The sequence below is a fragment of the Phocoena phocoena genome, chromosome 9 (genome assembly GCF_963924675.1).
Source record: "Phocoena phocoena chromosome 9, mPhoPho1.1, whole genome shotgun sequence".
Classification (NCBI taxonomy): domain Eukaryota; kingdom Metazoa; phylum Chordata; class Mammalia; order Artiodactyla; family Phocoenidae; genus Phocoena; species Phocoena phocoena.
In genome coordinates, this window is record NC_089227.1 from 83,263,277 (window position 1) to 83,278,090 (window position 14,814).

Genomic DNA, 14,814 nt, shown 5'->3' on the forward strand with positions numbered 1-14,814 from the left:
ATCCAGGTTGAGGTGGGTGGGTGGTGGGAATGGGAGAGGAAAGGGAAAATTGTGGGTGGGTACAGTAAGGAGATGTTGGAGACCAGGGAGAGAAAGGAACTCAGAAATCTCCAAGGAGTGCTCACTCTCAACTCTGCCTTGATCTGTCACCTATTAATTAGCAGAGGAAAGTGTGAGGGAGAGGTATGATACAAGAAGGGGGGATAATTCCTTTGGGCCCCTTACTTTGAGGATGTAGTAGAAAATATAAGGATTGTGGATCCAGGCAGACTTGGCTGACACCAGCACAGCCTGAGTAGGTTGATGAGGGTCAAAAGAAAGGCTTTCTGGAGAAGGAGGTGATGACTAAATAGAATTTTTAAGGAAGAATAGAAGTTAGCCAAGAGAAGAGCAGAGTTTCCTCCAGCGAGAGACACTGAAACAAGATATTAGAATATGATACCTTGGAACTGCAAGCAAGGAGTAATTAGTCTCTGAGAGTCCCGGTTTCCTTGTCAGTAATATTGGATTAGTGAAAACAACCTGTAGGAGAGATATATCTGGAAAGAGTCTAGTGCAATGCCTGGAACAAAGTGGCAGTTCAACAACCCCCCCCAACTTGTTTGGGGCTTCTATTACCATCCCAGACTGCACACATATTTACTGTAAGACGCTTTTTACGTTAAGTTCCAAAGTGGGCAAACCACACAGCCTCATTTGCCCCAGGTAACACTGAGCCCTTAGGAAGGATCTTAGAATGAAGGAAAGGACTGGGGAACAGGTGGCGCTGGGGATTTGTACTCCAATCAACTTTTACTCCCTAGCTCACACCATGAGGAAGATGCACCCCTTCAGCAGAGAAAGGCAGATGGCCAGGAACAGCCCGGAAAGGCACCAGCAATTTCAGTGAAGTAAAAACGCCCCACTCCACCCCTCAACCCCCAGTCTCCCAGTCAAGCCCTCACTCCGAGTGGAATGAGTTCGCCTCTGAAATCTCAGCTTCCAGAGAGGGAGAGTCGCTCGTTTCCTGCGGTGTCCCTGGCCACCCGGCGGTGCCATCCCTCCCCTTCGACTGAAGCGGGATTTGGAAAGTATTCAGGAGCCAGGACTTGGGGGCAGAGGTCTGTGATACTGGGGAAACGAAGACTGCAGTGGAGCAGCAGGCAGAGACTAGAGCTCCCCAAAACGATCGCTATTTGGGATGGGGTGAGGGCTGAGGGACACCTAGTGAGAAGCAGAGCTGACCACCTAGAGCTCAAGGCCCAGGACGTGGGAGGTGGAGCTAAGAGCCGACCGCGGAGTGTCAGGCTACCAGGGACGCCGCGGGAGTGGGAAAAAAAATCCCTTGAATGAGCCCCCTCCAAGTCCCGCTCAGAGAGGTTGAACAGCCAATCGCGATGCAGGGTGGGGCTGCGGATAAAGGTCTCAACCAATAGCTGTGGAGGGGGCGGGGCCTGGCTCCGGCGCGCGGCGGCTGTGGGGTAGCCCCTGGCAGAGAGCGCAGAGCGGCAGAGGGGAGCTGCTGAGGAGAGCCGCATGGAGGACCCCGCGGCGCCCGGGTCCGGGAACCCGCCTGCCAATGGCTATGGCAACGGCAACGGCGGCGGCAAAGGGAAGCCGGCGGCGCCTAAAGGCCGGGAAACGTTCAGAAGCCAGCGACGGGAGTCGGAGGTGAGGAGCCCGGAGAGCTTTCAGTTGGGGCCGGGAGACGCCCGGGGCGAGAAGCGTTGGCTGAGGTGTTTCGGTCGCGTGCCCCTCCGCCGCCGGGAGACCCCTGCGCGCCCCGTGCCGCCTCTCGGAGCGGGCGCCTGCTGGGCACGCCGCAGCCTGAACTCCGGGCTCTGCAGCCCCTGACCCTCTCCGCCCGTCTCCTGCCGCGGGTCTGGGGCTTTCTAGCCCTCTGGCCTCCCTCGGGGGGCGCGAAGATAGAGCGTGATATCCAGCGTCCGGGATACTTTCACATATTTATCTCACTTAATCGCTGTAGCCCTCCGGAGTGGTAATTCTTAAGGCCGATTTACGGAGGAGGAACAGGCGCGGAGAGGTGAAGTGAGTGGCCTGAGGGGTGGGAGGCCGGAGGCCGGAGCCCGGCCGCAGTGAAAAGGTCGGCGTGGGGGCAGCCGCCCTCCCACCCCGAGGCACCCCGAGCCGAGCAGAGCAGCCGCGTGACTTGGGCCCTTCCCCTTCCCCCCGTGTGCTGGCGAGCCCTTGAGGGAGCACTTTCCACGGACATCAGGCCCCCTCCCCGTAAGGGTTAATGACACAGGAGTCAGGCGGGGCAGTACCAGAGCGAGTGGATGGACCCCCCCCTCCCCACGATACAGACCCACAGAGGGGAGTATGAATGTTCCCTCTTCTTAAAAGAAACCCTAACTAGGAGGATGAAAGGAGTGAATTAACATTCACTCCAACCCCCTCATCCAGCCAGCTTCCATCAGCTAGCCAAGAGCAGAACCGGATCTGAGCGGGGAATCAGACCACAAAATGTCAAGTGTGGAAGGGTCTGTAGAGGTCACCGGGTTTTAGCCCTTGCTTTGACGGAAGTGGGAGACAAAAGTAGCTTGCCGAAGGTCATACATCTGGCACAGTGGCCAGGGGTACCAGGCTTTGGGTTCAGTCAGAGCAGGTTTTGAGGTTTTGAATCCCAGCCCTACCATTTACTCTTGGTGTGACTTTTGGCAGATTGCCAGCCTCTGAGCTCCAGTTTCTTCCTCTGTAAAATGAGGTTAATACTACCTGCCTCAGAAGGTTGTGATAAAGTCAAAATGAGATAATTGAATATGAAATGTTTAATTCAGTGCAGGCACGGTGCATGTAGTTGGTTAGCGCACAGTAGCTCTTAGTACTATATTATCATCATCATCAAGGGACAGAACTGGTAGTAGAAGCCAGATCTTAGGCATCCCAGTCCACGGTTTACCATTTGAACTGTATTTCAGTTTCAAAGGGATTTCATGTATGCTTTCCATTTTGATACAGACAAGCAGGAATCCATCCCATTTTATAAAAGAGAGAAGTGGAGGAGGTGAAAAGACTGGCCCAAAATCACACCACCTTTCAGAGGCAGAGCTCAGCCCTCCTGCCATACTGGATCAGGGTTTTATGCACCATATCATCTCCCTCCCTGCCTCAGTACGAATCTGGCCTTTTAGGGCACCCTGTTTCTCCTTCCCCCATAGAGACATCGTTCTTGTTCAGATGGTTTTTGGGGGGTGGGGCAGGGGGATGAGTCTTTTATTAATTCAACAGTTGTTGAGTTCTTTCTATATGCCCAGCACTGTTTTAGGTGCTAGGAATACAGCGGTCTCTCCACAGTCGGGGTGCAGAGACAGTGTGGGAGTGAATAAAATAATTTCGGAATGATATGTTCTATGGGTGAATTAAAACTCCTCTTGAACCAGGAGGCCTTTTCCCTACCTATCAAGTCTTCCTTCAGGAAAAGGCTCTGATAGTTTTACTCTTGCCAGTGAGTTCAGTATCCAGAGACTCAGAGCTTTCCACCTGCACCACAGTTTACCGCCTGATTGTCTGCAGCTGCACTTTTCATGTGGAAATGAACAACTGCAGTGATCCTCACCATCTGAGCTTATTGCCTGCCCAAAGGTTGGCCGGAAACATTAGCTTTCCTTCACCTTCCACTGCATCAGGAGAGCTGCTCTTACCTGTCAATACGTCCCCTATCACAACACCCGGGTGCCGGACTCTTTGCTGACTCTCAGATAGATGACTATCTGCTTTTCCTTCCCTCCCTCCTTTTGCATTCCTGTGGAAAACAGTCCTGGGCAGGATGATTTTCTTTCCTCTCTAGGGCTTCAGGAATTTCTGGAAGAGAATTACTGTTGGCACAAGTCAACAGAGCCTCGTACATCACTGTGTTTATAGGGGTACCATTGACCTACCCTCTCCCACTGGCTTAGTGTATGGATATCCTAACCTTAAAAGGAAGCTAGAGAATGATTGTTTGCTTAATAAAAAGATTCTTAACCTAACCAAAAGATTCACCTCAGACCTCTTACAGCCAGATTTCTTGCTTCAGGTCGTTCCCAAAGTCCTTGACAAAGTTTAACTGGTTTGTAGCAAAATGAGGAAAATTCAAGGCATTGAAGTGAGTTTTTCATAAAATGTAGTTCAATACGCTAAATTTAAAGGATGTATGTAATTTAAAACAATGTTTTTCAAACTGTAGGGAGTAACCTGTGAGTTGAGACCAACATTTTTTTTAAAGAAATAGACTAATTGGAAGTACTGGTTTATCACATATGGTAGTGGTAAATATTATTTTGTTAAACTTCTGTTCCAGTTTTGTGTGTGTTGGGACACGACGTAAAGTTTACTTATACTTTGACTTACAGTCAAAAAAAGCTTCACTGCTTTTAATGGCTCTTATTCTGATATTTTTGTCTTTTGCATTTTGGGGGCATTAAACGATTTTTTAAAATTATATATATATTTAAGAGATTTTTAAAGTTTCTGCTTAGAAAATAAAACATCAACAACCTTATGTCATTCTCCACCATCCACCTTTTTTTTTTCTTACTGGTCCCTGTAATCCAGAAGTTTAGAAATCTTTGCTATAGTGGATTTAAACATGAATCACCTTTTTGGCAGTGTAAATTCATAAAGTGGTTTTGGAAAACAACTTGTCATGTACAAAGAGCCATACAAATTGTCATAAGGTTTGATGCATTCATTCCCGTTATAAAAATCTGTCAGAGAAGATCCTAAATATGAAAAAAATTTATTAGAGTATTACAGCTTCATGTATATAGTAAAGAAAAATTAAAAACAAATGTGCAACAATAGAGAATTGGTTAAGTAAGCCAATAGACATCTGTCCACTTAGCTGTTTATTTATTTTTAATAAAATTTTTTTTTTTTTTTTTGGTTGTGCTGTGCAGTTTGTAGTTCCCCCACCAGGGACTGAACCCAGGCCGTGGCAGTGAAAGCCCAGAATCCTAACCACTAGGCCATCAGGGAACTCTTCTCTTAGCTGTTTAAAGTGACAGTTATAATAATATGAGACAGGGACTTCCCTGGTGGTCCAGTGGCTAAGACTCCATACTCCCAATGCAGGGGTCCCTGGTCAGGGAACTAGATCCCACATGCATGCCACAACTAAAGATTCTGCATGTCGCAACTAATGATCCAGGAAACTGCAACAAAGATCCTGCATGTGGCAACGAAGATCCTGCATGCCACAGCTAAGACCCAGCGCAGCCTAAATAAATAAATATTCATTTTTTAAAAAGTAAACCTTTATCTTTAAAAAAATAATAATGGTATGAGAAAAATGCCTTTATAATATATTAAAATCATAAGTAGAGTAAGTAAAATTCTTGGAGTAACCGTCCACATAGTGCTACCAGGTGCTGGATTGTGTGCTAAGTGCTTTTCCTCTATTATCTCATTTAGTCCTTACAATGACCCTATGAATTATCCTCATTTTACAGATGAGAAAACTGAGTACGTCATTTTCCAACAATTCCCTGATACCAATTCAGTTCTGACACTACCCGTAGTTAGCACAGACCCCACAAGTTAAGGGCTCAGTCCTACAAGACTGCCCGCACTTCAGATGTCAGCCACAGTGGAATCCCCAGACTACCTGCACTTCTGCCTGGCCAACTACAGATTCAGGGGTTACCATGACTGTCCCCCTCAGGTTCGATAGATTGCAAGAACAACTTGCAGAACTAAGAAAAGTGCTATATTTATGACTACAATTTTATTATAAAGAATACAACTCAGGAACAAAATGAAGAGAGGCATAGGACAAGGTATGGAGGTGGAATGGTGCAGAATTTCCATGCCCTCTCTGTGGCATTACCCTCCTAGCACATTGGTGTGCCCAAATCACATTGTTTCGGAGTTTTTTGTTTGTGTTTTTTTGCGGTACGCGGGCCTCTCACTGCTGTAGCCTCTCCTGTTGCAGAGCACAGGCTGTGGACATGCAGACTCAGAGGCCATGGCTCACGGGCCCAGCCGCTCCGCGGCATGTGGGATCTTCCCGGACCAGGGCACAAACCCGTATCCCCTGCATCGGCAGGCAAACTCTCAACCACTGCACCACCAGGGAAGCCCCAGAGTTTTTATATGGAGTTTCGTTACCTAGTCATGGTTGGTCAAACCACTGGCCACTTGATTAAACTCAGTCTTCAGCCTCCTCCCCTCCCTGGAGCTCCTTTTTTGAAATTCTCACTCTAAGTCACCTCATTAGCATAACCTCAAGTATGGTTGACAGGAGCTCCTTATGAATAACAGGCACTCCTACTACTCAGGAAATTCCAAAGGTTTTAAGAGCTCTGTGCCAGGAAGGTGGGTGATGGGGCAAAGACCAAATACATTTTTTATACTACACTGAGGCACAAAGAGGTTAAGTAACTTGTTCAAGATCACATAGTATGTGACAAGACCTGGCATTCAAAATTTTTTTAATTCATATTTATTAATATATTGGTAGGAAAAATCTATCCCAAAATGCTTAAAGAGGTTCGGGTGTAGGATTATATTAAAAATACTTTTAAAAGGGTATTATAGGGCCTTCCCTGGTAGCACAGTGGGTAAGAGTCTGCCTGCCAATGCAGGGGACACGGGTTTGAGCCCTGGTCCGGGAAGATCCCACATGCGGCAGAGTAACTAAGCCCAAGAGCGCCACAACTACTGAAGCCTGCGCACCTAGAGCCCGTGCTCCGCAACAAGAGAAGCCACCGCAATGAGAAGCCCGCGCACTGCAATGAAGAGTAGCCCCGCTCGCCGCAACTAGAAAAAGCCCACACACAGCAACAAACACCCAATGCAGCCAAAAATAAATAAATAATTTAAAAAAAAAAAAAAGGGTATTATAAATTTTTACATACAACATCATAGGAAATCTAGCCTTTAGTACAATTTGAAGTGGAAATGCTACCTTATTTGACAGTCCTAAAATTGTGGAATATTGGAACTAAGGACACCTTTTTATATATGAGGAACTATGATCCACAGAATGAAATCATACAAAATCATACAATGGGTTAATGACAGAGCTGAAGTCAGAATCCAGTTTACTTCTTTTGTTTTCATCCGTCTTGTTTTTCTAGAGATTAGCTAGATGTTCTTCAGGTCTGTGTTTATGTAGATCAGATATGGGCACAGATTGTAGCTTTCATATCTGTTCATGATCCTGGTCCTTTGCCCAGAGTTTCTGATTCTATATAGGAATCTTCAGCCCAGCCCCACACTGAGCCTCTAATTTTGGCTTGGAGGAGGGTACTTCTTGGATGAAAGGCCCAGATGGAACTCTCCTAGTTGCCTTCTTCCTCTAACTTTGGCCTCCAAGAGAGGTGGAAAATGAAATGAGGGTGTGATCTCCTTTTGTCAGCCTTTTCCCCAAGTTACCACAAAGATTTCTCCATTACAGGGCTCTGTGGACTGCCCTACCCTGGAATTTGAGTATGGAGACACAGATGGGCACGCAGCAGAGTTGTCAGGTATGAGATAGATGGGTCTGTAAAGAGTGGAAGGTTGGCCAGGAGGAGAGGGAAGATGCCTGTGCTCTCCCCTGGCAGCTTGTCTGTTCTCAGCAAGTGGCTATAGAGCACAGGCTGTTCTCCACATTCCCACTTCTCTATACCTTCCAGTGGTCAGTATCTCTTTGTTTGCTTTCACATTTCTTTCTGTGAATGCTTCCCTGGCTATGTATGACATTCTCCATTCTTTCATTCTATCCCTGTTTTCTGCTCACCCTTCTTTAATTCTCTTTTGGTGCACTCTCAAATCTGTTTTCTCTCCACCTTCTCCCCATTTCTCCTTTCTTTCTCTTCCCATAGTCACCCATATCTTTTGGGTGCCCCTTTCTGCCACCCACTCCATTGCTTTCCCATTCCATCTCTCTCTCCTTTTCTATTCTACGTCCATCTCACCCCCTTCCCCTAATACTTGCCCCTTATTAAAGTCTCAGCAATGTCTGAAGAAAAACTGTGTAGACAACTGGCCAGCTGAGCAAAGCTGAACATGTCATCTATATCCATCACAGTGGAGCTCTGCTTGGATGTTTCTGAGCTGGGGTTGAGTGATCCCATTCTTCTTTCAGTGCTGGACTGCTTCTCTCTGGATTTTTAGCTTGGCTAAATGTGGTCTCCTTGCATTAAGGGCCTCCATGTTACATGTGCTACAAATGCCAATTATTAATAAATGAGCTTTGGGTGGAAATTATGTGAAAGTTAAATATTCTGTCACATGAAAGTGACACTTTAAGACAGGCTTTTTCAGAGAAAAGAGACAAATGCTTTTAAAGAAGTTCTTGTGAATAAACATAGGGAATAAATTTTGTGATGAGTGACAGAAATAGAGAGCTAAGTTTAATAACTAACCAAGGGTTAGAATCCAAAATATGAATACACACGTACACACACACATAGAGAGAGAAAGAAATGAACATCCCAATAGAGACTATAGATAAATGGTCAAAGAATATGAATAGGAATTCACAGAACAGAAAACCATGTGGTCAGTAAATATATGAAAAGATATTCAATTATGTTAGGAAATGGGGAAAAACAAATTAAAATGGTGAGATATTATTCAACAATCATCAGATGCAAAATTTAAAAGCCTGGGGTTGGTGAGGGTACAGAGAAATGAGTACTTTTTATACATGGCTTGGCATGAGGGAACAGAGTATAGAATTGGAAAGCAGTTTGGTTATATCTAGCAAAGTCGAATTCACACGTATTATGACCCAACGATTCTAGATGTACACTTTAAAGAAATTCTTGGGCCCAAGAAAACACTTACAAAAATGTTTATTGTCGCCACTGTGAAAAATTGAAAACAACTTAGTAGGGGAATGGAGAAACTGCAGTATATCAGTATATTAGGCTACTGTATAGTCATTAAAATAATTGATCTATATCAATATGCTTCAGTGTCAATAAATATTAAAAATATATTAAAGGGGAGAAGAAACGGTGACAAAATAATTTATACAGGCATCAAAAAAACTGCTTAAACACACAAGTCTAAAAGATGTTTCTAGGAAGTCTAGTGGCACACTTGATTGAGAACCGTGTCAGTTAAGTGAATGGATGTGTTCATCACACTGCTTTTCATGTAAGCTATTGAAAGACATAATAAAAAATGCTTCTAAGAAAAAATAATTTATACAGTATGATACTGCTTGGATAAAAACTTGAAAAACAGAACAATATCACGTGTTGTTTACAGGCACATAGATATGTACTAAAAGTATAAAACTAGGCATGTGAAGCATACATACCAGTTTCATCATAGTGATCATCTCTAGAGAGGAAAATAAGACTGGGAAGGAAGAGGGGACTTTAGCTGTCTGAAGCAAATATGACAAGTGTTAACATTTGTTTAATCTGAGTAGAAGATAAACGCAGTGTCTTTTATGTACTCTGTATTTACCTGTAGTATATGAAAGTTCATGATCTAAACTTTAAAAATAAGACAAAAGCAAAGTTCAGTACCTAAGAGCCTTGCTCCCTGTTTTAACTGGGTTTGTGCTCTACTCTTAAAATATATATATCTACACTACTCACTAATGAATGAAGAATTTAACAAACAGAGCTGGGATTTGTTTCTGGTCACTCCAGGATTCTGGAACTCAGGACTCAAAAGCCCTGGCTCCCAGACAAGGTATTTCTTGACCATTAGACAGCTGACTGGAATATAAGTGAATTTCTCTTGCTTTGTGTATTATCTGTGACCTTGTTAAATTTCCAGCAAGGGTCTTAGTTAGGGAACAGAGTTTTGAGGAAGCACCTATTGGCTTAATGACTTCACTTCTTCGTTCTCTGTAAGGTGAGCGTACTTGTGTAATGTTCTGCTGTGTGTGTGTGTGTGTGTGTGTGTGTGTGTGTGTGTGTGTGTGTAGGAAGGGACATTTTTATTTCTCATAAGCTGTCTGCATTTTGTATTGAGAGGCTGCTGTCAGCAAAGTTAGATTTTCCTGGGCACAGGCCGCCCTTTGGCAATCAAAGCTGCTTCTGTATGGTTTGATTCTGCCTCTGCCCGGGTGGCCGTGGGCAGGAACATAAACTTCTGTACCCTTCGAGGAAACTCAGCAGGGAGAGAATGAACTGGCTCCTTGAATAGCACAAGGATCTTGCCTCTAAACTTCAGGAGTTGTGTTGCCCCCTTTTTCCCTAGAGACAGGATTAGTCCCAGTCTGGGTTGACAAGCAGAAGGGGTTGCAGCCCTAAGAACCAGCAGTGATGACATTCAGCCCTCTCTGTTCCAGCCGTCCTCCTGGCCCTCACCAAATGTCGGAGCCTGCCTTCTCTGCTGTAGCAGCCAGCTGGCAGGAGGAGGACAGGTTTGATGGTTTAATCACCCAGGGACACAAGTGGCTATTTTTAACTGCTCTGAAAAGGAGGAAGCTGACTCTGGATTGAATTGGACACAGGAATGTGTTGGAAGCTTTAGCTCTTTCATGCCACCTTCTCCACCCCAGGCCCCTTCTGTAAGGATCTGCTGAATGTTTGTGACTCTATCCTATCTTTCCTGCCACAGAATTGTATAGCTACACTGAACACCCGGAATTCACCACTAACAGGAGGTGCTTTGAAGAAGACTTCAAGACCCAAGGTGATCCCAGACCCTTATTCATAGAGATCTGCTTTTTCTCTCCATGATATTCAAGGCTGATCTAGAAAAAGCCTAAAATAAAGTATGATCCTTCTTCATCCTCTCCATAGCCATATAACTTCTCTATTCCTTTTTGCATATGGGACACAGAGTTTCCTATATCTCAAGTGGAGAGGTCACGGAGTGGAAGCAAGAGAAGCCTGAACTGGGTCCCTTTCCCTGATGTCAAGGGCCCAGAGAACAGAGGAATGGGGAGGTGGGGCTGGACTGGTTCCCTGCTGCCTGGTAACCCTGTGCCCAGCCTAGTCTTCGACCTTAGTTTTCAATCCCTGTCTCCAATTCTGCCTCACTCCTCATAGCATCTGGTAATAATTTCATGTGCCCACCCTGTGATCCACTCAGACCTCCATTTCCTTACTTGGTCAGTGGCAATTCAGTGTTCAACTCAGCAAATGTGTGGTGAGTACCCATTTTGTGCCAGAGATGCAGGAGGCAGGGGTGAAGGTGAATTTACAGTATCTTTAAAGAAATTATAGTCAGATAGCAGAGGGGAGATGTGTATGTCACAAAACTAGCTGAGGCCAAGAGGAAAATGGGAAGTGTCATTAGAGAAGTAAAACGTATCATGGGGGACAGAGCTTCTGGCTGGAGCATTAGTGGGAAAGAGGTGATTTTGTATTGAACCTGTAAGGATGAATAGCAATTGGATACATAGGGAGATAGAGGGAACTCCTTGAGGAAAGGCAGAGAGATAGAACTGTATAGGCTGGGGAGGGGGAAGCGGAAATGGAGGGGATGTGGAGGAAGATGAGGCTCTGGAGTGGGCCAGAACATTTGGGCTTTTTACTTTTCCCATCCCTTATTCTTTCTCAGCTAAACAAGGAAAGCTTTCGAAGAGAAGAATTTATTGGGGGGCTGAGATCAGAAGTACATATGCTATCATCAGGAGCCTTTCCAGGAAGGGGAGGCAACAGCTGACACCAGATCTGTATGGCCTTCTGTTCCCAGTGCAGGGTAAGGAGTGGCTGGAGTTGGAGGAAGATGCCCAGAAGGCCTATGTGATGGGACTCCTGGACCGGCTGGAGGTGGTCAGTAGGGAACGGCGACTGAAGGTGGCCCGAGCTGTTCTCTACCTGGCCCAAGGTGAGTGGCCAGCTTTGCCAACTTGAGAGGGGTGGACACTAGAGAGAGAGAGATGGTGTTAGCAGGACTAGGATGAGGCAAGCCACGCTGGGAAAGCAAGGTTCCTGCCTCTTGAGGACAGATCTTGTCATGTGCTAGAAGTAACCTTGTGCTTATGCGAAAGATGAGGAGATGATGGTAGGTACTGTTCTGGATCCCTTGGAATCGGCCTTTCTCTTTCCAGACATGCCAGGATTTCTTATAGGGTTCTTTTTTTCCTTAGCCTGGGCTGTAATCCTATGTGGAGACTAGCAAGAGGGTCACTGTGGCCAGAGCTGACAGTGTACCACCAGCTGAGCATGGAGGTTTCTTTTACCAGCTGTGGCCTGGTTCTGACACTGAGAGGAGGCAGGGAGGGTGCCACCAATTTACACGTGGACCCGCTGCATTGTTTCTCATTGGCATTTAGAAGGTCCAAGCCAACATAGCAGGAGGAGTGGATGCTGTGAGTAATTTGGAGAATCAGAACTCAATGAGATTAACTGAGGAAAGCTTCCCAGAAGAGACCTATTAGCCAGGTGTTGGAAAGAAAAATGAGCCTAGCTGGAGTAGTAAAAGAAAGCCCTGAGGTCAGAAATAAGAGGACTGTTGGCAGAACCAACTAGTTGGAAGCTAAAAAAACTGTAAAAGAAAAATCATAAATGGAGAGGAAAGAGAGTGGACATCTGGTGAAGGGACGACTGCAGTAAACAAGGCAGTGCCCAAGCCTATCTCTTGGGTCTGGCACTCTGGCCAAGTTCCAGCTGCCAGTACCTTCATCTTTTTGCCTGAGGGCTTTCTGTGCAGCCCACATGGGGCAGCCAGGAAGTGCTAGGGAATTAATGTTCTCCCCTAGTCCAGCAGCATTCCTCAGTGACTGCCAGGGGTTAGTGGATGAGCAGCTTGACCACCTCACCCCTCTTGGGTGGGATGATTCTGAGTTGTTTGTTTTATGTTTTCCAGAGCTTCTCCCCACTTGGGATTGAGCTCTTGGCTGCCTTCTCTTCCCTATCTCACTTCCCCACTTCTTTACCGATGGTTCCTGGGGTCAACTCCCAAATAAACTACTTGCACTTGAATCCTTATCTCTGGATCTGCTTCTCAGGGAACTCAAACTTAAGACAAACCAGTGATGAGCACATTGGACCTAACCCTGGAGACTGCTTCTCCTCTCCCCTGCCTCATTCCAGGAAGTTCTGGGGGGCACTTGTCCTTTGTAAACCTAATTGTTGGACAGAGTGTTGGGAGATAGTCTTCAGATCATGGGGCAGGGTGGAAAGAACTGGGATAACCCCCTCCTCCTCAACCCCTGCGGCACTGTCTGGTCCTTTAGGCACTTTTGGGGAATGTGATTCAGAAGTCGATGTACTCCACTGGTCCAGGTACAACTGCTTCCTGCTCTATCAGATGGGGACCTTCTCGGCCTTCCTGGAGCTACTCCACATGGAAATCGAGTGAGAAGCTTTAGGGGAGGGCTAGCGACCCCCTTCCTTGAAGGGTGCCTCATCTCCTATACTGGTTCCCTCACTGTAGAGCCCTCTGTGAAAGCTGGGTCTATTCACACCTCCTCCAAAGCTCACTGACAGTCCCCCTCCATCCAGCCATGGTCTCTGATAGCCTGTCCTGCTCCCTAAGGTTGGGCTCATCAGCAGGCTCTGCCCCACTTACAGCTTCAATCCTGGGCCTCAGGGGCCGATCCTGTATTGCTTTTGTATCCAAATACCTTCTTAGCTCAGCCTAACTGTGGACTCCATGAAGGAAGCTGTTCTACCTGAGAACGTGACCCAAGATGGATGGGACCAATTCCTGTTGCTGTGCCCAGTTCTTTTCCTCATGGTTACAGCTCTAGAGGTGGCCTTATCTGCTGCTACCACTATAGTGACCCCTCATATTGTCTCATGCCTATCACCCAGGAGTTTTAGTGGGGCAAATTCTGTTTATTATTCACCAGGTGTTGCTTAGCATCTGTTTTGTGTCCAGCACAGTACTAGAAACAGCAGGGATTTTAAGAGGAGCAAATATCATAGACCCTGCCCTTGCCTGTCTTCACCACAGATAAGGGTTTGTCTAGGTGGCAGGAGAATTCTATGGGCTTCTCTACCTTAGACCAATTTCTTTAGCTACATAGCCAGGGAATGGCAGGTACTCATGTTTGTGCATATGATAAGTGTGCAACACGGAGTAAAGAGGCCTTACGGGTTCCTGTTTTCTCCCTCATCCCTGTGGCAGCAACAGCCAGGCCTGTAGCAGTGCTCTTCGGAAACCAGCCATCTCCATTGCTGATAGCACAGAGCTCCGGTGAGTGGGCCTGCCATGGGATTGGAACAGGGGATCGTTAGCAATGGGTTACCTTTGCCCAAATTTCAGACGCACCCAGGCCACTAGAAGTTGCTAATTCCACTGGGTTGGGCCACCACAGAGACCATCCCTGAGATCTATAGGTTGGAAACTGCCTTGGGAACCTCTTGTGACCCTTCTATAACCTCAGGGTGCTGCTGAGTGTCATGTACCTAATGGTGGAAAATATCCGCCTGGAGCGAGAGACAGACTCCTACGGGTGGAGGACAGCCCGGGAGACCTTCCGCACTGAACTGAGTAAGAAGTGGCACTCGAGGTGCCTGTGGCAGAGGGGAGGCATAGCATCTGCCTAGGAGAGACAGACAGTTCTTCTTCGTCTTCTTTTTTTTTTTTTTAGAACTAACATCCCTTCTTTTAGGACAGAGATACTTTGTGGTGGGCTTGAGGGTCTGGCTTGATTGCCCCTATGTCTATGAGCTAGGCCCAGTCATATGTCTTCTCTATATCTTGGTTTTGGTTTCCTTGGTTATAAATGGGAATAGTTATCCCTCTCCCATTCGATCACAAATCCCACATGAAGAAAATGAGTTGACTTACCTTGAAAATATGAGTTGGTATTGTCATCAGTCAGGGATAAGATATGAAGGCCTTTGGGATTTTAAAATATATACTATATTTGTTGATGTGGGAAAGTGAGTTGTGATCTACAAAATGCATTGAGTTCCTCAGCCAGGAAGCATCTTTATTACGGTTGATTATCTTTATTACTGTTACTTCTAGTTTGAT

At 46.1% G+C, this 14,814-nt stretch overlaps 1 protein-coding gene across 1 annotated transcript in view; it reads left to right on the plus strand.

The window, feature by feature from the left end:
- Positions 1-1,515: 1,515 nt before the first annotated feature.
- The window catches only part of STRIP2 (striatin interacting protein 2), a 42,086-nt gene continuing 28,787 nt past the window's right edge, over positions 1,516-14,814 (plus strand). The window contains exons 1-7 of the mRNA XM_065883775.1: positions 1,516-1,650; positions 7,379-7,448; positions 10,495-10,569; positions 11,578-11,712; positions 13,064-13,184; positions 13,960-14,028; positions 14,219-14,325. Coding sequence (XP_065739847.1) covers positions 1,516-1,650; positions 7,379-7,448; positions 10,495-10,569; positions 11,578-11,712; positions 13,064-13,184; positions 13,960-14,028; positions 14,219-14,325 — 712 coding nt within the window. The remainder of the gene's footprint in view (positions 1,651-7,378; positions 7,449-10,494; positions 10,570-11,577; positions 11,713-13,063; positions 13,185-13,959; positions 14,029-14,218; positions 14,326-14,814) is intronic.